At 39.9% G+C, this 26,368-nt stretch overlaps 2 protein-coding genes across 4 annotated transcripts in view; one reads left to right on the top strand and one right to left on the bottom strand.

The window, feature by feature from the left end:
- Window positions 1-26,368, bottom strand: part of ITCH (itchy E3 ubiquitin protein ligase) — a 603,853-nt gene that overhangs the window by 178,209 nt on the left and 399,276 nt on the right. The window lies entirely within an intron of this gene.
- Window positions 1-26,368, top strand: part of NCOA6 (nuclear receptor coactivator 6) — a 67,168-nt gene that overhangs the window by 14,898 nt on the left and 25,902 nt on the right. For both annotated transcript variants that reach the window (XM_042465841.1, XM_042465843.1), the window contains exons 2-10: window positions 2,488-2,624; window positions 6,020-6,152; window positions 10,582-10,864; window positions 12,571-12,726; window positions 14,223-14,345; window positions 16,033-16,158; window positions 16,862-17,677; window positions 19,866-20,012; window positions 20,453-21,572. In XM_042465841.1, coding sequence (XP_042321775.1) covers window positions 10,630-10,864; window positions 12,571-12,726; window positions 14,223-14,345; window positions 16,033-16,158; window positions 16,862-17,677; window positions 19,866-20,012; window positions 20,453-21,572 — 2,723 coding nt within the window. In that variant the 5' untranslated portion in view covers window positions 2,488-2,624; window positions 6,020-6,152; window positions 10,582-10,629. The remainder of the gene's footprint in view (window positions 1-2,487; window positions 2,625-6,019; window positions 6,153-10,581; window positions 10,865-12,570; window positions 12,727-14,222; window positions 14,346-16,032; window positions 16,159-16,861; window positions 17,678-19,865; window positions 20,013-20,452; window positions 21,573-26,368) is intronic.

The following is a 26,368-nucleotide window of genomic DNA, read 5'->3' on the forward strand; positions in this document are numbered from 1 at the left end:
GCCTTGGCCCGTAAAAGGTCATTCGAGATCTTAGTGAGAGCTGTCTCTGTAGAATGCCTTGGGCAGAAACCAGACTGAAAGGGATCGAGGATGGAGTTGGCTTCAAGAAACTCAAGACAGCGAGAATAAACAACCCATTCCAGAACTTTAGAAAGAAAGGGAAGAAGAGAAATCGTCAAGAGAAGGTTTTTTCAGAATTGGGGAAATGAGAGCATGTTTGAAGTCCGATGGGAAGGAGCCTGTAGAGAGAGAGAGATTGAAGATATGGAGAAGCAAGGGCAGAAAAGAGGGAGCTATAGAAATAAGAAGATGAGTAGGAATTGGATCAAGAGGACAGGTAGCAGGTTTGCAAGAGTTCAGAACTGTAGATAGTTCATTCAAAGAATCAGGAGGAAACACAGAAATTTTTTTAGGGGAGGGCGAAAGAAGATTATGAGCAGAAGAGGAATCAGGAGGGACTATCTTAGAGCGACTTGTTGGGAAGAAGCTACTGGTGAAAGACTTCTCCTATATAAGCAATGTATTCAGTTTCTGGCATCACATGATTTAGGCCTGAAACAAATGGGCCCAAAAGAGTGGTGCACGGTTGTGTCAGGGCCGCACGCACCTGGCTGAGATTCAGGTCGTCACCACAGTCCTGAACTAAGCTGCCAGAAGGAGCAGATCCTATCCACTCCGTTTTGGCCCGGTTCTTCCTGGATGGCACAGTATCGACACAGCTTCCAGCCGCATTCGGGGCATGTGTAATCTGAATGCTATGCCCTGAACATGGCTGGAAGCCATGTCATTTGGCCCATGTGTTCCAGACCTTAGCTACCATTGTGCCTTAAGATTCAGTATACACACCTTCCTATATTGAGCACTACAAAACACAATTCAGAATAATTGTTCAATATGTGCTTGCCTTCTAATGATTTCTCTTAATATAACTAAGGTTATATTAAACAATAATGTACTTCTCTTCTTTCAGAGAAATGATTTAAATTCTGTCTCTAAAGACTTACTCTCCCAGATTTTATCCAAACTTCAATGAATGTAGATATATGTAAATACATATTTTTCATCTCCCACTGTTCTCCTCCATAGTGTGAAAGATTCGGCTGAGTAGGACTGAAAAGTGCTGTAACAATCATGTTAGAACAATAACAGGAATGTACACTAGAACATAAGCAATATAAAATGAGTGCTTCAAAACATGAAATAGAATTTGGATGAATTGACAAATATATAACACTACAGCATTATTCAATTTCCATTTTATATATTGAATGTGGTATAATAGATAGCCAAAGATGTATTACATGGAAATGCCGACTATCCTTCATTATTTTCTTACATTCAGAAGATTTTATTATTTACCCACATTTAATCCCACATTACTGAATGCTGATGGCCACAATGATATGCCAGCATTCACTAGTTTATGTCTTTGAGTGTTAAGACATAGTTGTGTGGAATTGTTGATATTTGCCAAATCCTGGATATCCATGATAATATATGTTGTATTTTTTTAACGGGAAAGAGTCCGAGAAGTATTCATACTGCAGGCTGATTACAACTCGCCTAGATGCTTATCTTAATTTCTTTGTTAATTCTAAATATATTTACCTGTGAAAGTAGGAGTATATGTAAATATTTCAACTTATGAGAGTGAACAACTTTGATTGGAAAAAGGGTAGTATGTATGTAATGTTGGACAGAACAGCAGAATCCAGCACATTTAGCAGCTTGGTCTGCCATTCCTACTGCAGCTACCTATGCACCTCTGAAACCTGCTCTGGAGGAATGGGAAATCATCAAGACCTGGTTTTCAGAAGGCTCAGAGAGCTGCTAGTAAAAAGAAGGGCTGGCACTAGAGCATCATCATAATACTGATTGTGCACCTGTAACAAAATAGAAACACAAACAGGCCAAGATGCAGCATTATAAGCTAAATTTGAAGTTATAAGTGGTTTGAGCATTGAATTACAACTCTGGAGACCAGGGTTTAACTCTCTGCTTGACCATAGAAACCCCCACTGGGTGATGTTGGACAAGTCGTATTCTTTTAACCTCAGAAGAGGGCAAAGGCAACCCCCCTCTGAGCAAATCATGCCAAGAAAACCTTGTGATAGCTTTGCCTTAAGGTTGGTTTAAGTTGGAAATTACTTGAAAACACACAACAACATTTTATATCATTTGGTGGGGTTAAATTGGCAAGTATATGAGAACTCCGGAAAGAGGTTATGGGCAGTGTGCAGCCTCCTGGAATTCCTGAACACTGCCCATGGTGAAAAATCATTTTGGCATAAAATTGAGCACGTGTGCCCTCAGAAAATTTTGTGGTGTGTGTGCGTTAGAAAATTGGTCATTTCAAGTCTTATACTCCGTAGCCTGTATTAGGTCTCAGATAGCTGTTTTTAAAAATGGATTTTCTAAAATAAGCTCTAGAAGCTGAACATACAGTATTTAGGGGAAAACTGCTAATTATGTTGTTGTTTTTTCTAGGTTTTAACGTGCAGCATTGGAACACATCACCGTCTATTATGTTTGCTAGGCTGATGAATCCCCTTTTCAGAAACGTATGCTAAATGAGCTTTATCAACTACTAAGAAAGAAAAGGTAACAAGGAGACATATCTAAAGGTATGTTTAATGTTTGTTTCTATATATGTATATTTAGTTTTTTTAGGCATTATGCCTTGATGACTGATACTATTCAACTTGTAAAAGTGCAACCATCAGGCCTCATTCAGCCCCAACAAGGCCTATTATTGGGCTGATGGCCTTAAAATGATAAAAACCATAGCAGCCTGGTATGGGAGCAAGATTTTGCATAAATGTTAATTAACATTTAAATGTTATTTCTCCTAATCCCTGGACCCATTTTAGATGAGAAAAATGTTAAAAAATATATTTTAAAAATGTTTTGGTCTAAGAAAATTTGTGGGAGGGAATAACATTTAAATGGCAAATTCCTCTTCCCTTCCCCCAGATTCTTAGGTCACAATTTACCATTTTGATGATGGATTTGGGGAGTGGGGTTTTGTGGGAGGTGGGATCCACCAAGGTTGAGGAGGGGACATAAATGTTTCTCTGACCTTCGGAAATTCATCATCTGTGTTCATATGAGTCCCATCCCACATTTAATCAACCAGAGTTCTCATTAGTGCAGATGAGGCCAGTGGTAGCTTTGTCCCTCATCTATTCTGTCATCAAAATGTGACCACTGGGAGATCGGGCCTTCTGTAAAATTTAAGTTTTGCTTTCTTAAAAGGACTATTGTCTTTTCTTACATATGTTGACATATAATGAGTAGATAACTTGAATCCATGTTTTACCAGGCTATATTCACAGGTAACTGTAATGTGACAGTTTGCAACAAGGAACATAGAGAAATATAGGCCTGTTACAGACTGCCAAAATAAAGCTGCTTCGGGTCTCTTTGGAGATATGCTATTTAAATGATGCATGCAACCTAAGAATCCAGAAACTGCACCAAAGCTGCACTCCAGTGCTTAGGAATGGAGTGTGGCTTTGGCGCGACCTCCGGACTCTTAAGACCCATGCATCATTTAAATAGCATACCTCCGCCCTCCCCAAGGCATCCAAATCCATCCTGGCCTCAGAGGGGGAGAGAAGGGTAGGCCAATGCCATCAGACCTCCCTTAAAGGAACTGTGCCCTCCCAGAAGGCATCCAACTCCATCCTGGCCTCAGAGGGGGAGAGAAGGGTGGGCCACTGCCATCAGGCCTCCCTTGAAGGAACTGCGCCCTCCCCGAAGGCATCCAGCTCCATCCTGGCCTCTGAGGGGGAGAGAGGGTAGGCCAATGCCATCAGGCCTATCCTTAAGACACAGATCCCTCCATCTGTCCATCTGCCATGGTCCAGGCCTCAGAGGGAGTGAAGAATGCTGGACCTGATCCCCTTCCCCTCAACCATTCCCTTCTCCTTCTGTGTCGTGTCTTCTTAGATTGTAAGCATGAAGGCAGGGAACCGTGTAATAAATGATTTTATGTACAGTGCTGTGTAAATTTACAGCACTATATAAATAAAGCTTAATAATAATAATAATAATAATAATAATAATAATAATAATAATAATAATAATCCAAAGAGACCCAAAGCAGCTTTATTTAGGCAGTCTGTAACAGGCCATAGTTTGCTAATGAGGATTAAATTATTCCCTCTTGTAAATCATCCCACTGCTTGTAAGTGATAAGAGAGGTTCTCATAATTCTGCACTTATTCTGGGGTCAAATACACTGGCAATTTGGAGGTGGCGTGACACCGCTGCAACCGGATGCCACGATCCTGAGGCTGGCTGCTGCTGCAATCTGGAACAGACTGCCAACAAAGTGTTTTTCCCTGCTCCTTTTGCGGCTAGCTTTGGGCTGCATTAGCTGCCCTTGATGCGGTTTCTGACTGATCCGGGGGCATGCATCATCTGCACGCCATGCTCCTGGATTGGGCCAAAGGTGGCACTTTTTGCCTGTCTGTTTCAGGCCTGTGACATGTGAATGTGACCACTGGAAGTTACTTCTGTTTAGACAGTTTAAAAATTATGCAAAAAGTGTCAGGGATGATGGGAGTTGTAGCTCTTCACCTCTGGCTCGAACTCACCACCTGGTTGTGCACCGCGCTGACCAGTTTTGGCCAGTGGTTATAGCTTAGCAGAGTTACAGAGAACAGGCTGAAGACCCTGACAAATTCTCCAAGCCTTCTCACTCTTGCTTCCACAGAAGTCTTCACCCTTCTTCTTCAGGATCCAGCTGGTTCTTGTAGCTTCACCCAAGACACCAGACAACTCAGTAGTCTTATATAAAAGATCTACTTTATTCTACTATATACAGCTCCAAAACTATCCAATACAACAATACTCTACTCCTCACTCTACCACTACTACCCACACAATACATTGGGATGCATAGTCATTATTATAGTCAATGCATGGTACCACCCACTGTTGTCTGTTTCCACCCAGTAGGCGTGTACATCATTCTCATTGGTTCTCTTGGTTCATCCTACAATTAATGATTTCATCATCTCAGCCTTGACCACTTAACAATTGTTAGGTGTGTCCAATTATCCACTTTACATTTCTTGTCCTTGGCATTCAGGACTTGTTAATTGTATTACCATTTACACCTGTGTGGTTCTCAATTGGCTTCTGCTGAGTCACCCTGACTCTCACATACATGTTTTATTTCTTTGACTGTATAACCCATGTTGCTTTTTCCTTAACAAAAAGTGAGTTAACATAAAGGAGAAAAAACCGAATCTCAGTATTATCTATTCTCTGTGTGTCAGTGGTTTCAAATTATTATTATTATTATTGTTTGGGATGTAAAATTGTATGTGTGATTATAGTAGTTTCTTCTCTGTATATGGTTTGCAAAGAAATCTCAATATTAGATAATAATGAGATTTCTTATTATGTAGAAAATAATATTTAGATTTTATTTTTTAAAAAAGGAGTTTAAAAAACTCCACCTACAAATTCTGTCATTGCTGATATTGGAGGAAGAACAGAAGAGAACATGACAAGTTAACACTGCACCTCTAGGTATCTTTAAATGATGATCTCTGTTTGCCTCAAATCATTGGGATGATAGGGAATGAGGATATACTTATCCCTAGAAATCATTGTGAATCATTAAAGGTCCTCTGTCAGAGGAATTCACTACACTGTGATGCTCAGTTCTGTAGATGAGGAAGACTTCTTTTTTACTTTTCAGTATTTGCTTTCTGAAATTTAATGCTCTTTATTAGGAAAGTCTTCTCCACGTTTTGAGGACCAAGGAAATAGCTAGATGTGGTATTATGGATCAAATTATTGAAACTCAGGTGTGCGTTTGCACTGATGCCTGTTTTTAATTCCTTGTAGTTTTCCAGTTTGACAAAAACATTAAAGTTAATATATTGACTTTGAGCAAACCTGTCAGAAGCTAATAAAAAGGTTTTGTCAGAATATTTATGTTGGGTGCTGCTTTGATACAGAGGAGAAAAAATAATTGACTGTTAACTGGATGAATTTGCAGATTTATCAGACCTGATGAATTCAAAGGATCAGACCACCACGATCTCCGTAACAGACTAGCAACCTGAATGCTGTAATGGCTCAAATTTTCTGGTACAACTTAAATCATGCATCATCTAATACAGGATCCCCTGGTAGGTTGTTCTTATATAGCAATATCATTTGCTTTCTGTGGTGACTGAAAGTATTGGTTTCCTTGCATGATGTTTTCTCCTATCACTTTTCCAGACCCTTGTCTTCTACAGGGAGGAAATGTGCCTCTTTTTAAATATTATTACTAAATGTACAGCCTTCAAAGAAAATAGCAAAAACTTTGGTGTTTATGGGAGTAAAATGCAATATGTGTTTTTGCTTGCATTTTATTTATTTATTTATTTATTTATTTATTTATTTATTTATTATTTTTATACCTCTCCCTTCAGCCCTAATGGCTATCAGAGCAGCTTACAATTATTATTTTTAATTAGACGGTTCCCTGCCCTCAGGCTTACAATCTAAAAGACACGACACAAAAGGAGAAGGGAATGGTGGTGGGAAAGGGGATGAGGTCCAGTGGTTATTCTCTCCCTCTGACGCCTGGACCAAGGCAGATGGACTGGAGGGGAGGGGTCTTCTTCTTCATGCTAACCCTGGTAGATCTGGGCCTGCCTGGTCACTCCCTCGCAGGCCGGAGGATGACAGTTATGGAGGGAGGAGCCTCTTTCTTCAGGCTAGCCCTGATGGATCTGGGCCTGCCCAGTCACTCCCTCACAGGCCGGAAGATGACAGTTATGGAGGGAGGAGTCTCTTTCTTCAGGCTAGCCCTGATGGATCTGGGCCTGCCTGTTCACTCCCTCGCAGGCCGGAGGATGGCAGTTATGGGTGGAGGAGCCTCTTTCTTCAGGCTAGCCCTGGTGGATTTGGGCCTGCCTGGTCACTCCCTCGCAGGCTGGAGCATGGAGGGAGAAGCCTCTTTCTTCAGGCATTGCATCTACAGGAAATGATGTAGAAGAGGTATACTTGCTGGGATGAGCAGAAAGCAATTATTGATTGCCCTTCTGCTGGGAAGATATAATTTATACTGCATTTAGAAGTACTTTCTAGAAAAATGTTTGTGCTGATCACTCACTCCCTTATCCTAGTGAATAGTAGCTCAAAAACACATTGTAGAAATAATCCGGTTTGAGACCGCTTTAACTGCCCCCTGGGAGTTGTAGTTTATTGTGGCACCAGAGCTCTCTGACAGAGAAGGCTAAATGTCTCACAGAACTTCCCAGAATTTCCTAGCATTGAGCCAGAGCAGTTAAAGCGGTTAAAACTGGATTATTTCCAGGGTGTGTTTTGGACCATAATTTAAAGAATTATGCAGTCATTCGTTTTCATCAGAATTTCCTTATTTCTTCTAACAACATTTTTTCTTCTGGATTTTTCCTTTGGAAAAGGGAAGAGCAGTATCCTTGTGCATATTCTGAATAATGTACAAAAAATAAATAAAATGCAAGTGATGCTCAGGACAGCGAGGACGGCCTACTGTATTTTACAGACTAACATTTATTGTGACATCAACTATCATAGGCTGGAATCTTATCTTAGATAAAGGAAGTACTGTGGGACCTTGGTATCTGTGGATGGCAAGCCTACGTTGTCCCCATTGGCACTGGGCAGATGCAGAAGGCGTCCCATCCCGTCCTGTCCTTCTGACCCTCCTCTTTGCAAAGCTGTGCTGGGTCGCCCAGGAGGAATGATCCCAGTAAGGATCCTGACTACGCTGCCTCTGCGGCAGGCAGGCAGGCAATCAGGCACCTCCAGCCTTGCAGGGGACCCATGTCAAGGCAAGATCCACATTTGGGAAAAAGGCCATTGGATTGCTCTGCATCTGGGACCAAAGCCGGGCTCCTCCACTTGGGGCTTCACCTCTCTTTTGCCCTTGGCACCACCATGTTGGAGTTTCTGCCCACAGTGGCAGTAGAAAAGAACTAGAATGGAAAGGGAGCCAGGGCCTTATGGTTGCAACCAGCATGGTGCAGCTGGCCCTCCCTGGAGTGGGGAGGCAGAAGGAAGAGGGTGCAAAGTGAACCCAGTCTTGGAGCCTCTGGGGTGTAATCCCCCCCCCCCCCCCCCACACACACATACCAGCAGGACAGGGGGGCCTGGCCGGGGAAGCAGAAGCATGACATCCCTCTCCTGAGAGATTTCCACCTTGGTCAGAAGAGGAGAAGGAGAGACTAGGCACCCTTTATCTCCTGAGCACCCTTGGCTCCACTTCCGGGGGTCAGCAAGACATCACCCAAGGGAGCTGTGGTTAGGAAAGGGAAAGGAGGGTTTGGGGCTTTTTGCAAGGTGGGTCCTGCTCCCCAAGGTTGCCTCCTCTGCAGCCACATAGTTCTTGCTCAACTACACTGCCTCCCATCTCTCCCAGGAGCTTCACTGCAAAGCTGTGTCACTTCTTTGCTGCCAGTCTCCTTGCAGCTGCCTCCATGGGAAACCCTCAAGTCAGCATGTCAGCTGGCAGACTCAGCAGGGCTGAGATGGGGAAAAGCCCACTCCTCCATCCCTGAAACTTCCAGGCTTCCCATGGTTTCTTAACCCTGAAGACTTGTCTGCAAAGGGAGTGGCTGCTGTAGTGCTGCAGTGGCGGTTTGGCCATGTGCACGCACTGCCATTTGGGACAACACGGGGTTGAGCATCCATGGATTTTAGTATCTGCAGGGGAGGCGGAATGGGTCCCCTGCAGATACCGAGGTCCCACTGTACTCTGGACATGTTATAATGGTGAAATAGTTTTACATGGATGATAGATAATGGGTAAATAACCACAGAATAAAGCAGAGTGTGTGAAGAATGGAAATAGAACCGTGGCCTAATCCATAACTTTCAAAGTGCTTCCAAAGTTACAGTGTGTTTTTTGTGTTGTGTACCTTTAGGTTGTTTCCACCTAATGGCAACCCTAAGGCCAACCTATCATGGGGTTTTCTTGGCAAGATTTGTTCAGAGGAGGTTTGCCATTGCCTTCCCCTGGGGCTGAGAGCATGTGACCTAGTGGGTTTCGTGGCCAAGTGAGGAATCGACCCTGGTCTCCAGAGTTGTAGTCCAACACTCAAACCACTATGCCATACAATAATGGTGCATATAACTGCATTCTTAATAGTTAGTTAAGCACACTTGCCTCTGTTGAATTCTGACCTTTTGTCATCATCTAGCATTCTGCAAAACAGCTTGTACATCTTCTGCTTCCCTATGGTTCTTTGTGGATGCTAACTGTACTACTGTCTATTTAAAAGAAACACCCTTCCAAGTTTCTGTGGAAAAAGCAGAAGTATGTGCTATAATACAGAACTGAAATTATTTACAGCTCCATGGAAAAGAAGCAGAGGTTCTGAGCCCTTGTGCATTTGCTTCTGAAAATCCTTAAATTCAATATGTATTTATCATGTTCTAGCTTTGGGATCATCAGGGGTACTCTGGCACCAAGGACTATTTTGTCCACCAAGGGGCAGTCTTGTCTCTCCAGGCCTCCCTTAAGCCCTTTGTGGTATCTTAAGCAGTGTGAAAGGGCTCTTTTGGAATACAGATATGATAGCTCAGATGGTTGTCGGTTTTGCACCACAGACATTGGGTCCCATTTTGGCTCCCAGTAGTAAGCAAACAGGCCTGAGTATCTCTTGTGCGCTAATGAACCTCTTTCTGTAACAGAACTGTATTTAGCTGATACCCCTGAAATACTAGCTCTGTCAATAAAGTCTTGTTTTATTCGCTTTTAAATTTAACCTTCTAGTATTTTGTCAGTGCACTGAAAAGAAACAATATGTTGAAATAGGTTAGTAAAAAGTATTTTAATTCTTAATGTTTAGTTCAGAATTTTGCAAGGACTGATTGTGGGCGGAGTGCTCAAATTATTCAGTGGGAGTGGTGAAAAAGGGTATTACCTTGATGTTGAACATCAGTGACAGTTTTTTCTCTCCTAGGAAGTTCACTACACGACTGAGAGGGCTAATTGGCTGAGAGGCATCACATGCATATTATGTCTTTATTCTACGGAGTTCAGTGCAGCATACTTGGTTACCCTGCCCCAAATCTTCTAAACTCAGTGGGATAGTTTGGAAAGAAATCATTTTCCATAGGGAAAATAACCACAGAGTTTTCATTAGCAGCATCCTGAATTCAGACTGCATTGCAGCATCCTGTTATTCCAGAATCATTCAGGGGATAGAATGTCAGCTACCAGGTGCTGAGAAGAGATTTTCTGCTGCCATTTGCAGTTGTGGCAAAAAAGCAACTTTTTGGGGGGGGGAAAAAAAAAAGGAAAGCTGCGGTTGCTAGCTCTATGGACTTGTTAAATACACTTTTCATCTCACAAAAAATGTCAAAATGATTCTTTCCAAACATGACACCTTAAATTGATGGTGAATTTGGGGGCTTTTATATTTCAGTCATTACGTTTATATAGAAGCAGCATATAAATAGGGAAAAAATCCTCAGATCTGAACATGTTAAGAACAAAATACAACGTTAACCTGTATTTGTTTAGATGCCTATTTATACAGGTGGTAAACAATATCTTTTAAAATTTCTGTTTTTTCATAGGTTCTTCTTAACACTTGATTAGCTTCTACTGCAGCAAATTACATAGCCATGGTTTGGGGTGATATCCCTAATTTAAAAGATGACTACACTTTGTTATGTTCTTCAACTATGAAAGAACTGGAGATGGATCTTGACTCTGGAGTGGAAGAAGATGACACACAATCTGATATCCTTTCTGGAGACTATACAATCTTCATTGCTTTTAAAGGGAATATTGATGATGATGACTTCAAACAGAAATTGAGCATCATCTTGGACAATGTTCCTGACCTTTTAAACATGGGTACTACTTTCTCTTGTAATTTGAAACTAAGTTTGCTGGAATAAATATTACTTATATGCATGTGAAAATGCAGTGATTATTTTTTTCTGAGGAGTTAAGTTGCTCTTGAGTATTGCAGACTTTCCTAGAGTTCCTTTTCGTTAAAAATTGTATAGCTAGTCTAGAGAATATTTAGTATCATCCTTGACAGCAGATTCTGGTTGTTTAATTCATTGTTTTGAATTTTTCCTATCATATTCTTACAATTTAAGACATGCCAAAATGAACCTTACCATATCTGTATGAGTTTTACCTCCAGTTTGAATCTGTTTATTTGAAATTGCAATATTGCTTTTGAGCAAACTTATTTACAAACATCCCTTTCCGATCTACCATGTATGGTAACTAAGTACAAATCTCAACAAAATAGGAAGAAAGACATTTTTTGTCAGTTATCCCTCCCATTGCCCTAGACTTGATGAATATGTGTGAATTTCCCAAACCTCTAGAGTAGATTTGGCAAGGGGGGAACTTCAGGAAAAAGGGGCAGTCTCCTCCAAGTGTTCCCCTTCCCTAATCATCTGGTGGATGACTTCAGGCAGTAGAATTACAGCTGTTGGGTACTATCAGTAGAAATAAATAGAATTTGTAAAAGTAATTTTGTCAGATAATTTTGATAAATATCTAAATGTCTAATTAACAATTTGTAAGCCGCTCTGACAGCCTTTTGACTGAAGAGCGGGGTATAAATAAACAAGTGTTGTTGTTGTTGTTGTTACTGATCTGACTTTCACCAGTGAGTGAAAAGCTTGCGTGGACAGTACTGAAAGCACTAGATTGATTTAGATTATGATCTAATGTTTTCAGTTATGGGCATCCTTTCTGCCATAATGTAGTTGCTTAACCACTTTTGTAGTCACTGGGTAATGTTGTTGTTGTTGTTGTTGTTATTATTATTATTATTATTATTAAACTTTATTTCTAAAGCGCTGTAATTATACACAGCGCTGTACAAAGTCAGTAAAATTAAGGAATATATAAAAGCCTGCCCGAGGCGTACACTCTAAAAGTAATAACAATTAGATAGAGGAATAGATAAAATTACAATGTAGGAAGAAAAGACGAATTAAAAAAACATCAGATATAAAAGCAAATCACATCAAACATTAGCAGACAGCCAGATGACAATCACAAATTCCCTGAGAATGCTTCAAGATGGTACAGTTTACTGTGTCTCTACTCTGCACAGAGTTTAAAAATATGCTTTTATTTGTTTTCAGTACAGTATTTGAAAAGTGACCTGTTCCTTTTTGCATTATGATATTAGAAAAGATGGTTGCTGCTTTACTTGTCGCACTCCTTATTTTTCCTATTTTGAAGTAAATTGTTTTATCTTTAAATGTGACTTTGTTACACCCTCATTCCACTTGAAAAGTAACAAGCTGCACTCAGCAACATTATTTGTAGCCCTATACTTTCACACTTTGGATCTGAATTAAGACACCAACTGGAATTAATAGAAGAAGCGCACAGTATTCCATGTGGTGTAGCTCACAGTGTATTGACTTCCTTCTGAGAGTCATGTGCTAGTAGTTAACCTATAGGTAAAAAAGTTTTGGTAACAAGCAATGAAAATTGAGAGAATCTTGCTGCCTTACCAGAATAAGCATCCAATACTTTGTAGTAGTTTTGCTAGCTTATTTTCTTTTGATTTTCTCCTTTATAAGAATCTGACAAATTAAAATTGAGGAAGGTGGAACCCTGGAACAGTGTACGAGTTACTTTCAGTATTCCTCGTGAAGCAGCTGAACGTCTCCGAATGCTGGCTCAGAACAACAACCAGCAGCTTCGAGATCTGGGAATTCTATCAGTTCAGATTGAAGGTAATTGAAACTACTTTTATGATTCTGTCCTGACCCATAATAAATGTAGTTCAGATTGTTAACAAAATTTAAAAATTCAGGAGCTTCAAACAATAAAACCAAATAATCCTATATTTTATTAGCATGCTGATATCCTGTTTTGGGGTAGATTCACGCTGCACATAATTAGCTTCCCTTCCCCCACTGGTATTTTTTTACCACCACCTTCATTGTGAATTCTGGTCACGAAATGGTGAGCTTCCCTGTGACTGCACCATGGTCTTGCTGGTTTTGACCCTCCCTTTCCACTTATTGTGGAATCCACTGAGACCACAGGCATCTTCTTCCTTCCAGCCAGGAAATATAACCAGGGTACCTGACTGATTAAGTCAATATTAACAAAGAAATATAGGGGGAAAGCTTTACACTAAGCAAAGACTACATCAAGCTCATGAGACATATTACTTGGCTGATGAGACATACTCTTTTTCATATGCATCTTAGAAAGATTAGAGAGTTACAGAACCTTCCTATACAAAATATACAGATTTTACCCTGCTGCATCAGGGTATCCATGTTTTCTGTTCTGTTTCATTTGTGGTCTGTTATCTGGTTGTTCATCTATCCTGAGAGCCAGAAATCTAGGCTTTCATCCAGCCTCATTCATTCATTCATTCATTCATTCATTCTCTCTCTCTCTCTCTCTCTCTCATTCTCATTCTCATTCTTCCTCCCTTCCCCCTTCTCCCACTCTCCAGTTCTCTCTCCTGAAACTCACATATTGGGCTGGTGTCCTTTTTAAAATCTTGGCTTCAAAAGTTTCAGACCTTTCTGTACCTTTCTAACTCATATGAGACAAAGGGTTTCTCTAGTGATCCTATATAATGTTGCTTCCTGACTGGGCGCACAAACCTTTTGTTAACTTGACACTATGCTAGCAATACATCTTGGTTTTCAAGTCTCCTTGCAGTGAAAGTAATGGTAGGGGTGCCCTTGCCACCAGTGATTTGTGAGCACTCTCTGCTCATAACTTGCCCTATTCATTGCTTCAAGGGGGAAAACTGGTGTGCTCAAAGGAATACTCATAGGGACATTGAAATGAGCAGGAGAGCATTTACCTACAAGGAAATTCCATGTGCATATTAGAGCATTTATACTCACATGCATTTGCGAGATTCATAGAATCGTAGAATGATAGAGTTGGAAGAGGCCACAAGGGCCATCCAGTCTAACCTCCTGCCATGCAGGAACGCTCAGTCAAAGCACCCCCAACAGATGGCCATCCAGCCTCAGTTTAAAGATGTCCTAAACAGCCAGTGTTGAGGTCTCAAATGGCTTTTTACAAGAAAGCCAAGTAGTGTGCAAACTATATCTTATAATAATTTATTTCAAATATATGCTGTTAGAGCTATACATTGTTTTGACACATACATTTTCAAAATGCATCTTTTGTTGCTTCCTTCCTTGTTATATCCAAGTCATATTTATATTGTGCTTCAAATGTTAATGGCTTTCAGGTGAAGGTGCCATCAGTTTGTCATTAGCTCAAAATAGAGGCCAAGATGTGAGGATTAATGGGCCTGTTGGACAAGGTAACACAGTTCGAATGGAGACAGGATTCCCCATGCCAGGAAACCAAGGCAAGTTCAATTGTAGACAATTTATAGTTGTGAAATGAGCAATAGTCTTTTCTATGGTGCTAAATGTTGCCTCACCACTTCACATTTCCTATGACATATTTTGCATTGAGAGATGCTGGGGCGTTTCTGAAGGCAGAACTTAAGCTGGAAAAAGTACAAGAGAAGATGTAGCTGATACCCAGGCTCAAGAATTAGGAAACAGAGAAAACTGTTATAAATTAATAGTGAAATAGAACTAACTATTAGATTGGAAATGCAACCAAGCAATAGTATTTCAGATACCTGTATGTAGATGCCAGCTACAGGCTGTGGTGTTGAAACTGAAATCATAAATAAATCAGAGAGTCAATAGATATAGCTAAAGAGGGGAAAAGGTTATAATGGATTATAGAAAGAATGAGTAATAGATAGGATTATATACAGTAGTTAGGTAGTTCTGTGTAGTGTAATTTGGTACATATGAGAAGATGATGTTCTTTGGAAAGTCTGGTCCAGTTGTACCAGCTACAGGACAGCAAGGAAAGGCAAGTGCATGTCCTCCTCCCCAGCCCCTCCCTGCTGCTCTGTAACTAGCCCAGCTGAGCCGGCGACAGGGAAAGAGAGGCAAGCATGCACGCTCACCTCTCTGCCACTCTGTAACTGAGGGGAGGGGATATTCACGAAATGTTCGCATTTGGCAGGGTTTTTCGCCTCTAACCCCCACAAATATGAAGGGACAACTGTGTGTGTGTGTATGTGTATATATATACACACACACACACCGTATATACTCGTGTACAAGTCGACCTCATGTATAAGTCAAGGGAAGGTTTTAGGATCAAAATCTTGGATTTTGATATGTCCCATGGATAAGTTGAGGGCAGAATTTAGGAGACAGATTTTAAGGTTGGCTTCAAAGTGGAAGTGGAGGGGGGAAAAGAGAAGCTTGGTTTTCAGAGGAAAGGCAAGAGGAGGAGGAGGAGGAGGAGGAAGAGAAGCAAAGGTTTGGAGATCAGATTGCAAGCGGTCTGAAATGCAAAGAAGTGGCAAGGTTTGGAGATCAGTTTGCAAATGGACGGAAAATGGAGAAATGCAAGGTTTGGAGATGAGTTTGCAAACAGAGGGAAAATGGGGAAATGCAAAGAAGAGGCAAGGTTTGGAGATTGGCTTGCAAATGGAGGGAAAATGGGGAAATGCAAAGAGGAGAAAGAAAAGTTTGGAGATACGATGGAGAAGGGAATCACTCCATGCACACACACTGGTGCCTCACAGCTCTTTCAGCAAGCGCTGCAGAGGCACGGAGAGTGGGACGTCAGGGCTACTTTTTAAAGGAGCTTTATGAGCATTATTACTTTTTGTTGTTGTTGTTAACTGTCCTCCAATCAATCTCAAGCCATGGTAACTGTATTGACCCTTGTATAATTCGACCCCAGATTTTAGGGTCAATATTTGGGCATAAATTTCTCAACTTATAGTTGAGTATATACGATATATTTTCTGGAGAACGTATGGCTCTTAGATTTGTTTTTTGTAATGTTGCCTTCTGTGTGATCCAGTAGGCTCAAGTCAAATAACAATTCATTATTCTATTAAAATAGGGGTGGAGGATTGCTCTGATAAAGTGTCTTGGTTAGAACAGCTACGTTTCAGTGTAGATGAATGTAATGAGCTACATCTACACACAATAAAAATATGATTAAATTTATAGGTTTAATAAGAATAAACAATCCTGCAACTGTCATGATGCAGCAAAGTGGTAATGTGTCATCCATGATAACAACTACAGCTAACACTGAACTGCAGCCCAGAACACCTCGTCCGACATCTCAACCAGGTAGTAAACTAATTCTAATTCTAGCTAAACCTAATATTAGTATCTTGGATAAATTGTCTTTGGAGAGGTGTATATTGATGTGACTTCCCCTCCTAGCTTATTATGGGTATGAATCCAGAGGTGCCTTCTCTAAGTAATATGGCAGGCCTGCCACATTCTTTCAGATACCTTTGAAGAGTTTTGGGGATGGTGCAGGAGGGTGTAATGGGGAGGAAGGATCCAGGAAAGCTCCATTGCATGAGTGGGATTGTAGTCTGGATCCAAACTGCAGTCTAAAGTACATCTTCCAACATTTTGCTTTCCAGATTTGTTGGACAGTTTCTCTGATTGGGCTAGCATGCTGGTAATGGTGGGAACTGTAGTACAACACATCTCTATAGCATTTGTTTTGGGAAGTCTGGTTTAATACATTTACCAAATCAATTAGCTGTTGTAGACCTCTTCCAGTAATGGATCCTCTATTTGTCTATCTTCTCATCATCACGCTGAAGTTCCATGAACAGTTACTAAGAGTGTGTGTGTGGGAGAGAGAGGGGGGGGGGGGGGAGAGAAGGAAGCAGAAAATACCATGGTTTCTCTGAAAATTAAAAATAGTGGTCCTAGAAAGCCTTTCTGTTGCGTGTAGTGGGCCAATTGTACATCAACTGTAGTTTATGTTTCTTTTGCTCTGCATTTCCTTTAATTCTGCATCTTGTTTTCATAGATGGAATGGATCCACTCTTGTCAGGGCTCACTATTCAACAGCAGAATCATCCATCAGGATCTGTAGTACCTCAGCTCCATTCAATACAGCAAGTTCCTGTTAACAGGCAAATAAACCCAGCCAGTTTCCAGCAGATGCAGCCACAGCAGCACCAGCAGCCACGCCCTTCTCAACAGCATCAGCAGTCGCAACAGGGTATTCGTCCTTCATTTACAACCCCAGGTCAAGTTTCAGTTCCTCCCGGTTGGAACCAGGTGGCTGCTGGAACAGTCCAGCCACCTCCATCCCAAGGAAACATGGGCACATTGACAGTTAACCAGGGGTGGAAAAAAGCTCCTTTGCCTGGACAAATGCAGCAACAACTTCAAGTCAGACCATCTTTAGCAACTGTACAAACACCTTCCCACCCTCCACCTCCATATCCTTTTGGAAGCCAACAAACTCCTCAGGCACACACAAACTTTCCTCAGATGAACAACTCTGGGCAATTTACTGCTCCTCAGATAAAAAATCTTCAGGGAGGTCCCTCACGGGTCCCTACACCACTACAACAACCCCACCTGACCAACAAGTCTCCTGCTTCCTCTCCTTCCTCTTTTCAGCAGGGTTCTCCTGCATCTTCCCCAACAGTTAACCAAGCACAGCAACAAATGGGACCAAGGCCCCCCCAGAATAATACCCTCCCCCAAGGATTTCAACAGCCTGTAAATTCTCCTGGCCGTAATCCAATGGTGCAGCAAGGAAATGTACCTTCTAATTTTATGGTGATGCAACAGCAAAACCAGGGTCCACAGGGTTTACATCCTGGGTTAGGTGGTAAGTAATCCTTTTAATGAACAAATAACTTATTCCCAGTTTTCATGTCAGGCTTATCTGTTGACCTAACCTATTTAATTACATAACTTTTATGTGAATTCACTGATAATTTCAAAGGTATTAAGTTGTAAGATAGTGTATGCCTCACATTTTCCAGTGCAAGTTCTGTGTATTTTTATTTATTAAGCTGTTGTTGTAAAAAAATATGGATTAAGAAGCAATTCCTCATTTCACATAGGCTTTGAGACAAAATACCATGTTTATCTTAATATACATTTCTGTTACATGCTTGGCCAGTCTTTGTTTTAAATCTTCCAGTGATTGAAATACCACTATGCCCTAACCTACTTAGTTTCTGAAATGATTATGTTTGCTGTTGTTTCCTCTGCTATATCTTATCTGTTATAATCAGTTTGTGTTGTATCTTAAATTAATATGATGAACTAATTAACTAACACAGGCCTGCAAAATTGAGGGTTGTAAAACTTTTAAAAAATGTATTCTAGTGTTAAAGGAATTTGGCGTTCAAAACCCAGAAATGACCTCAAATTTGCTCTGTTACTTACAGTTTTTTCCCCAAAACCTTGTTTGATGTGTCAGTGTCGTAATATGTGACTGAATGAAATGACCCTGCTAAGAATTATCCTACAAAGAGTAAGAAAGGGTTAAAGCCTTCTAATAGACTTTCAAAACACTTTAATCCACTGATATGAAACACAGAAATCTATTCCTTTTTTAAAAAAGGAATCATTTATATAATATTCCACATACAGTATGTAATAAATCACATTAATTATTAATTCTTAATTACCTTATCTGAATCTTATTCATATTAAACTGTGTAATATTAACTAAACCAATAATTAGAAAAAATACATGAAATTATTATTGATATCTTCATTATTATTTCTATCTTCTTTTTGACATACTGTATACTATTCATAATTCCACTAAAGTGTAAAACTATTAATTGATCACTAATTAACTTATCTTTATAATCAAGTGCTCCCCATCACCAAAGCCTAATATCTTCATGTTATACCCTCCAAAATTGTAACTCTTCCTGTGGAGGTAAACCACCTTCCTCTTTTACTAGAAACTTTTGTACAAATATCTTCCATATTGCTTCAAAGTCATTCCTCTTCATTATTCCATTTTTTTACCTTAATATCACATGTTAATTTATCATTAATTGCCATTTGCCATACTTCTTTATACCAATCTTGTATTTGCAGGTCTCCCTGAACTTTCCATTTTCTTGCTATAATTAATCTTGCTGCTGTTAATAAATTTGTGATTAAATCCTTCATAGTCTGGGTGCACTTGATCTTATCATATATAGACAAAAATGCTATTTTTTGCATATTTCTAACTCAGTTTCTGTTATCTTTTGTCTCTTTAAATACTGATTGCCAAAATCTTTTTACAGCTTTACAATGCCACCACATATGAATATAAGTACCAATTTCTTGACAACCCCTCCAACAAAAATCCATTCAGAAGCAATAAAAAGTTTCACTGGAACATCATTGTCTGCACTTAATCAAAGCAGAGTAATAACTGAATTGATAAAAACATAAAATTCATGGAAGGCATCTATGTAGTTTGACATTTTATTATATTTTTTGAATTCAACACCCAAAAATACATTTAAAACAGTTATAATATTGAAAAAGGTTTTTTCATCACAGGACTTTGTAAATATTTCATTTAAACTGAAAACTGTTTTCAAATCTTGCTAATCATTTTCATTGAGGCTCTGCCCATTTCTCCCTTCTTTTCTTGACCTGCCTCCCAGATGTGTTATCCTTTTAACTTTCCTCCTTTTTTTTTTTCACTTTTAAAATTATTTATTTATTTTGAGGCTTGAATTTTTCCCAGTGTGGGGCCCAAGGTGGCTCACAGTATGAATTAAAATAAGATACAGTTAAAACAATCAATAATAAAAGTTAAAAATAATTCAACAAGTAATCATATTTAAAACATTGATTTAAAAGTGCATTAAAATATAAAGTGATGATAAAAATAGACTACAACACACCCCAATTAAAAGACCTTCTTCAGCAAACAGTTAACAAAGGTCTGGGTAGATAGAAAGGTCATAAAGAGAGCATTTGTTATTACTGTGATGTAGTAATCATTATTCATTAAAATGCCTTTAATAAATATATCTATTTTCTGTGTTCAGGAATGCCCAAGCGTCTGCCACCTGGCTTTCCTTCAGGACAGACAAATCAGAACTTCATGCAAAGTCAGGTGCCTTCTACAGCACCAGGGACATCTGCAAGTACTGGAGCACCCCAATTGCAAACAAGTCAAAGTGTACAACACACAGGTCTGTTGTATTTTGATGGATTACTTGGCTGTTTGCTAAATTATAGAATTTGACTGTATAATAAAATGTTTAGCATATAGGTATTATCAGTAGCAGTAGCAATTTTAGTATATGTAAAAGTTAAACTGTCAGCCTCAAAAGTTTGTTAACTTATCTGGGAGGACAGTATAGAAAATTCCACTTCCATCCATACATTTGTTACATCTTAATTCTGAATGTTCTGATCATGTACGATGGTTAGAAATTTTGTTAGTGCAGTACTATATTAGGAATGGTCAGTGCTTCTGACATACTTTCAGACCTCGGTATCACATATATTGAAATTTGAATGGCATTGTGAATATGAAAGTAGGGGTTTTCTCAACCAGTTTATTAATGTATAAGTATTAATACCACTTCAATTTTCAGTTTTCTAACTTTGAGCTGTATCAATTTTTAAGGTGGTCAAGGAAATGGGCTTTCTCAGAATCAGATGCAAGTACAACATGGCCCATCAAATATGATGCAGAGCAATTTAATGGGGCTTCATGGAAATATGAACAATCAGCAGACAGGTACCAGTGGTGTTGCACAGGTTAACATGGGCAACATGCAAGGACAGCCTTCCCAAGGACCACAGTCTCAGTTAATGGGGATGCACCAACAGATAGTATCTTCCCAAGGACAGATGGTGAACATGCAACCTCAGGGATCTATAAATCCTCAAAACCAGATGATACTGTCTCGAGCTCAACTCATGTCACAGGGCCAGATGATGGTAGCTCCTCAAAATCAAAATCTTGGTTCATCACAACAAAGAATGACTGCTCCCAAACAGATGCTTCCCCAGCAAGGCCAGCAAATGATGGCAGCACACAATCAAATGATTGGACCCCAAGGCCAGGTATTGCTACAGCAAAATTCAATGATGGAACAGATGATGACCAATCAGATGCAAGGAAATAAACAGCAGTTCAGTTCTCAAAACCAGTCCAATGTTATGACAGGGCCAGCTCAAATAATGAGAGGACCAACTCCCAATATGCAAGGAAACATGGTGCAATTTACAGGACACATGATGACTCAGCAAGGCCCTGTCAATGGCAATCCTTCTCAGGTTATGGGGATTCAAGGACAAGTTCTGAGACCCACTGGACCTACCCCTCACATGTCTCAGCAGCTGGGTGATGCCACCACTACAACAAACAATGATGTGAACTTGACACAAATGATACCTGATGTTTCCATGCAACAAGGAAACATGGTACCACCACACTTGCAAGGGATGCAGGGAAACAACAATACATCAGGGAGTCATTTTGCTGGACATGGACTGGCTTTCAATACCCCTTTTAGTGGGGCCCAAAATGGAAATCAGATTTCCTGTGGACAAAACCCGGCTTTTCCTGTCAATAAAGATGTCACACTAACAAGTCCGTTGCTGGTAAACTTGCTGCAAAGTGATATATCTGCAGGACATTTTGGTGTGAACAGCAAACAGAATAATCAAAATGTCAATAAACCCAAGAAGAAAAAGCCTCCAAGGAAGAAAAAAAATAATCAACAAGTAGAACAAATTAAGTAGGTTTCACCTTTTTTTTCTCCTACACAGTATAATTTGCTGTTTTTAGTGGTTACTTAAATAAGGATTCTAAACGATAAAGCAGCGGGAGTTTTGTAATTTGTCACTTTCATCCCTTGCAGTAGTAAAGAGAAGATTAAAGAACTAGTTTTTCAACAACATGTGTTTCAGTTGGATGTTAAGATTTCAAAAATATAAGTGTGTGAGGGACGAAGCAGACCGGCAGTTTGGAGCAGCCTCTTGCTACTCCAGCCCCAGCTGGCCCCCAATCAGCTTGGGACCGTGATGACCAGATGGTCCGCTCTGAAAGTAGGCCACTGACACAGTCCAGCCACTGGCAGAAGTGGCCTTTTGCTGCTCCTTTTCAAGCTAGCTTTTCCAGTTTGGTGTGAGTCTGGTGCACTCCCTACGTGGATTCTGGTTGCTTTTGGGGCATGCGTCATCTGCACGCCCTGCTCCCAGTGCGGCCCGAAGCTAGAGCTTTTTGCCCATCTGCTTCAGTCCTTAGTCTGTAGAATCGTTATAAAAAGAAAATTTTAGCACCTTTGAGATTAACTGAAATAAATAAGTTGGTAATGTGTGCTATCGTAGGTGTGAGCCTACTTGCCTATGTGCATTTAGTTAGATGTTGTTAGTGTGCCAAATGCTGTCATTTTCCAGATTTCAAAATACATTAATAGGTTGATGTAGAAGTGAGATTATGACATATGAGCCCCTCAGTAATACTTGATCACTTCGTAGCATTTCTTAACTTGGCCCTCCTCCCCCACTTTAAGTTTCCACATGGTTTCCTTTTCCCCTGGTTTACCAAGAGCTGTTCTTGCAGGTCATAGTGTAGACTTGTGTTGGTAACATCTAATTTCCCTTCTCTTTGACCTCTAAGAGATTGCTAGCCTGATCAGACCTCCTGAGAGCTTCAGTGTTAATGGGAAAAGACAAGGCACTGAGTGCTTGCTGACTGCCTGATGATATTTAGAAGCTCATTGATGAGATAAATGACTGTTTTCCTGGTGAGATGTACAGCGCGCCCGCACCATACGCGGGCACGCTTTACGCGGCTTGAGCATACACGCTCAAGCCACGGGGCGTGCGCGGGGCGGAAGGGGCGGCACGTCCCATTCAATTGAATGGGCCGCGTGCCCGTTGCGCCACGTGCGCCGTTGCGCCATGCGCGCCGCCGCACACGAGCCCCATTGTTTACAATGGGGCTTGAGCATAGGCAGAATTCGCCTTACGCAGAGGGATCCGGAACGGATCCCCGCGTAAGGCGAGGGCCCACTGTATAAAGCAAAATGCCTAAACTGTAACATAAATTATAAATCTTTGTTTTCACAGATGATTTTATAAATTCCCTCCTTATATCCAGCAATGGAATTTTTTTCACATAACCTGAGTAGTGAATTGTAATGATCAAATCAAAGAAAGTATTCCTGTATCAAAATTAATTTTTACATCAACATATTCATTTTGCATAGTGATATATTTTGTATGGCCCTTGGTATAGCATTCATTTTTTGTGCAGTAGTGCAAGATGCCTCCATCTGCTTAGCACCAAGGAATATGTAAGACAGGCTTTACACAATTCACCCGATTTCCACACTTACCCTCCTTTTTCGAATTAAGACTTAAAAGTCAGTTGTCTAACAATGATTGAGTTTCTTGAGTTCCAAAGAAATTAAGAATAATACTTTACTGAAATAGAAACTTGCAAAAATATTTTGATAAAATATGTAATAATTTTTGATATAAAAATATATCTAATAATGTATGAATATATTAAGTTATCTAATCTATTATTTTGTCTAATTAGATATTAGTTTCTCCAGTAATATAATTAATTACTTTGAGTTTTTGGCTTTACTCTTCATATTATTAGATAAAAGAGATATATTATTTGATAAAAGAAAATATATATGCAATAGAATGTAATGGTTTGCTTTCGGTTATAAAAGAATGATAGAAAAACTATGCTGTCATTAATATTTTGAACTGAATGAAAAACAATGTTAATGTTTTTATAAATAGTTTTGTGCTGGGCAGATGTTTCTTGGGGGAAAGTGAAGAATTTGTAGATTTTTTTTTAAAGTGTCCTTGACAGACTTTGCAGGGCGAAAGAAAGGTTTTGAGATTTTTGACAGAAGTGAAAGATACAACTTACAATGCAATCTACAGTACCAGTTAGCCTACTCAGAAGTAAGTCCTATTGAATGCAGTAGGTCTCAATCTGAGGCAAATGTATATAATATATAGAATCATAGAGTTGGAAGCGACCACAAGGGCCATCCAGTCCAACCCCCTGCCATGCAGGAAATCCAAGTCAAAGCATCCCCGACAGATGGCCATCCAGCCTCCGTTTGAAGACCTCCAAGGAGGGAGACTCCACTACACTCCGAGGAAGTGTGTTCCACTGTCGAACAGCCCTTACTGTCAGGAAATTCCTCCTAATGTTGAAGTGGAATCTCTTTTCTTGGAGCTTGCATCCATTGCTCCGGGACCTAGTCTCTGGAGCAGCAGAAAACAAGCTTGCTCCCTCCTCAGTATGACATCCCGTCAGATATTTAAACGGGGCTATCATATCACCTCTTAACCTTCTTTTCTCCAGGCTAAACATCCCCAGCACCCTAAGGCGTTCCTCATAGGACATGGTTTCCAGAGCTTTCACCATTTTAGTAGCCCTCCTTTGGACACATGGCTCCAGTTTCTCAATGTCCTTTTTGAATTGTGTCGCCCAGAACTGGACACAATATTCCAGGTGGGGCCTGACCAGAGCAGAATAGAGTATTGTAATACACAGAGCAAAGGAATGTGTTTGTTACAGTGTAATATTACATGATGTTTTTGCAAACAATTGTTCTGTTCAGCTACCTTTTAAAAAGACCTTTGTGCTTACTGTACAGTTGTCCCTCCACATTTGCAGAATTTACTTATGCAGATTTGATTATTTTAATTACCATATATACCTGACTGTAAGTCAATCTCATATATAAGTCAAGGGCAGGTTTGGGGGCCGAAATTATGGATTTTGATATGACCCGTGGATAAGTCGAGAATAAGACTTAGGGTCATGTAACAAAGGATCCAAAGGATAAAGCAAAGTAAAACAATACCAAAGAACTTGCAAAATTGTGGGAGGCATAATTGTGTTCTCACTGAAGGATGGATGGATGAAAAAGTAGAGGGAGGTCAGTGCTTCCAGGACAGATTATACTCTTATGTTTCACCAGAGGATGGTTTCTCTTTTTATGAGAGTTAAAGTACAGTACTTACATTGATCTGTGGATAAGTCGACTCAGTTTTTTTTACTAAAATTTTAGGTTTTTTTACTAAAATTTCTAGACTTATACATGAGTATATACAGTAATATGTTTTCTTTAGAAATATGTTCCCTCTAGTCCTCAAGTACAATTCTGCTGGATGTTGACCATAAAAATGTGCTGGAGAACCTAGAAGTTCCTAGAGAAAACACTTCTCAAGCCATTTGTAGGTCCTCCAGCATGATTCTTATGTTCAATGTCTCACAGATGTTGACCATACAGTTGCACTGAAGGACCTAGAGATTCCTAGAGAGGTGTTCTCTTAGGTAATAGAATAGTGTTTGGTTTTTTTATTTGCAGTTTTTCCACATTCACAGGATTTTTTCATCCCTAACCACAGTGAATGTGGAGGGACCACTGTACCTTGCTGAAACTTTTCAGCAGTCATGTAAAAGAAGCCTGTATTAGCACTGTAGCGTCATAGACAGTCCCACACAAGATACTAGCCTGCAGGACATTTTTATTCGCCTGCTCAGAGGTTAACAGTTTGTATTTCTGGGCCAGTTGTAGCAGCAAGGAGGTGACTGCCCCTATCCCTACCCACCCCTGCTAGTGTGGAAATGTAAGGCATTAGAGTCTTAGCAGCTATTGAGAGGGGGAAAAAACTTACCATGTCGACTACCAAAGGAAAATTCTATCCCAGAACGGATCCCCTGCATAAGGCAAGGGCGGACTGTAATTTTAAGTAAATCAGTGAATATGGATAGTAAAGGACAAAGCTTAGACGGTAGCGCAAACGTCCTACTTCAATCACAAATGCAACAAATATTTAATTATGTTTTGTAAATGTCTCATTACTTCACATCCTAAGAAAATATATCTAATAGCAAAGCAGTTTGGTAAATTCATAATCAGGGCAAATTAAAAAGCAAGGAAGTTCAAATTGAGCAATTCATCCTTCTCATGACCACTATAGTAGTCTTAGTATATGATATGACAAGTAGCAAAGGGAACTGTTGTCATTTTTCACACCTGCCCATCAGTCATGTGAAATTAGTAAGTGTGAATGCCATGCTGCATATACTGAAGGCAAAATCTTAGTATGTAATAATTAGTGCATAACTTTTTTTTAAAAAAACCCATTGCTTGTATTTATCATTGAATCATGTAGCCCCTAAAGATCCCCTTGATTGCAGCAAGAGTTTTACTTTATGAGATACATGATGAAACAATACTTGCTCCCAGCAGCCTTTAAGGTAATATGATGCAATAAATTAATATCTCCTGCTTAGCACTGCTTATCTCTGCAGCAGCAGATTCTAGTTATCTAGATTATCGTTGGAACCATGATTTAACTTAGTCTTTTAAACAGTTATATTCAATAGCTTAATGTGGAACTTAATGTGGAAAGGTTCGTTCCATTGGTTCTCCCACATTGCTGCACACAATTTAAGGAAGCTGTGCTGCTTATTGAAGTGACTTTTAAACATCTATATTAGGTTACATGGAAAAATTAGGCAATTGTAGACAAAGTGTAGTGG

Source organism: Sceloporus undulatus, chromosome 4 (assembly GCF_019175285.1).
Source record: "Sceloporus undulatus isolate JIND9_A2432 ecotype Alabama chromosome 4, SceUnd_v1.1, whole genome shotgun sequence".
NCBI lineage: Eukaryota > Metazoa > Chordata > Lepidosauria > Squamata > Phrynosomatidae > Sceloporus > Sceloporus undulatus.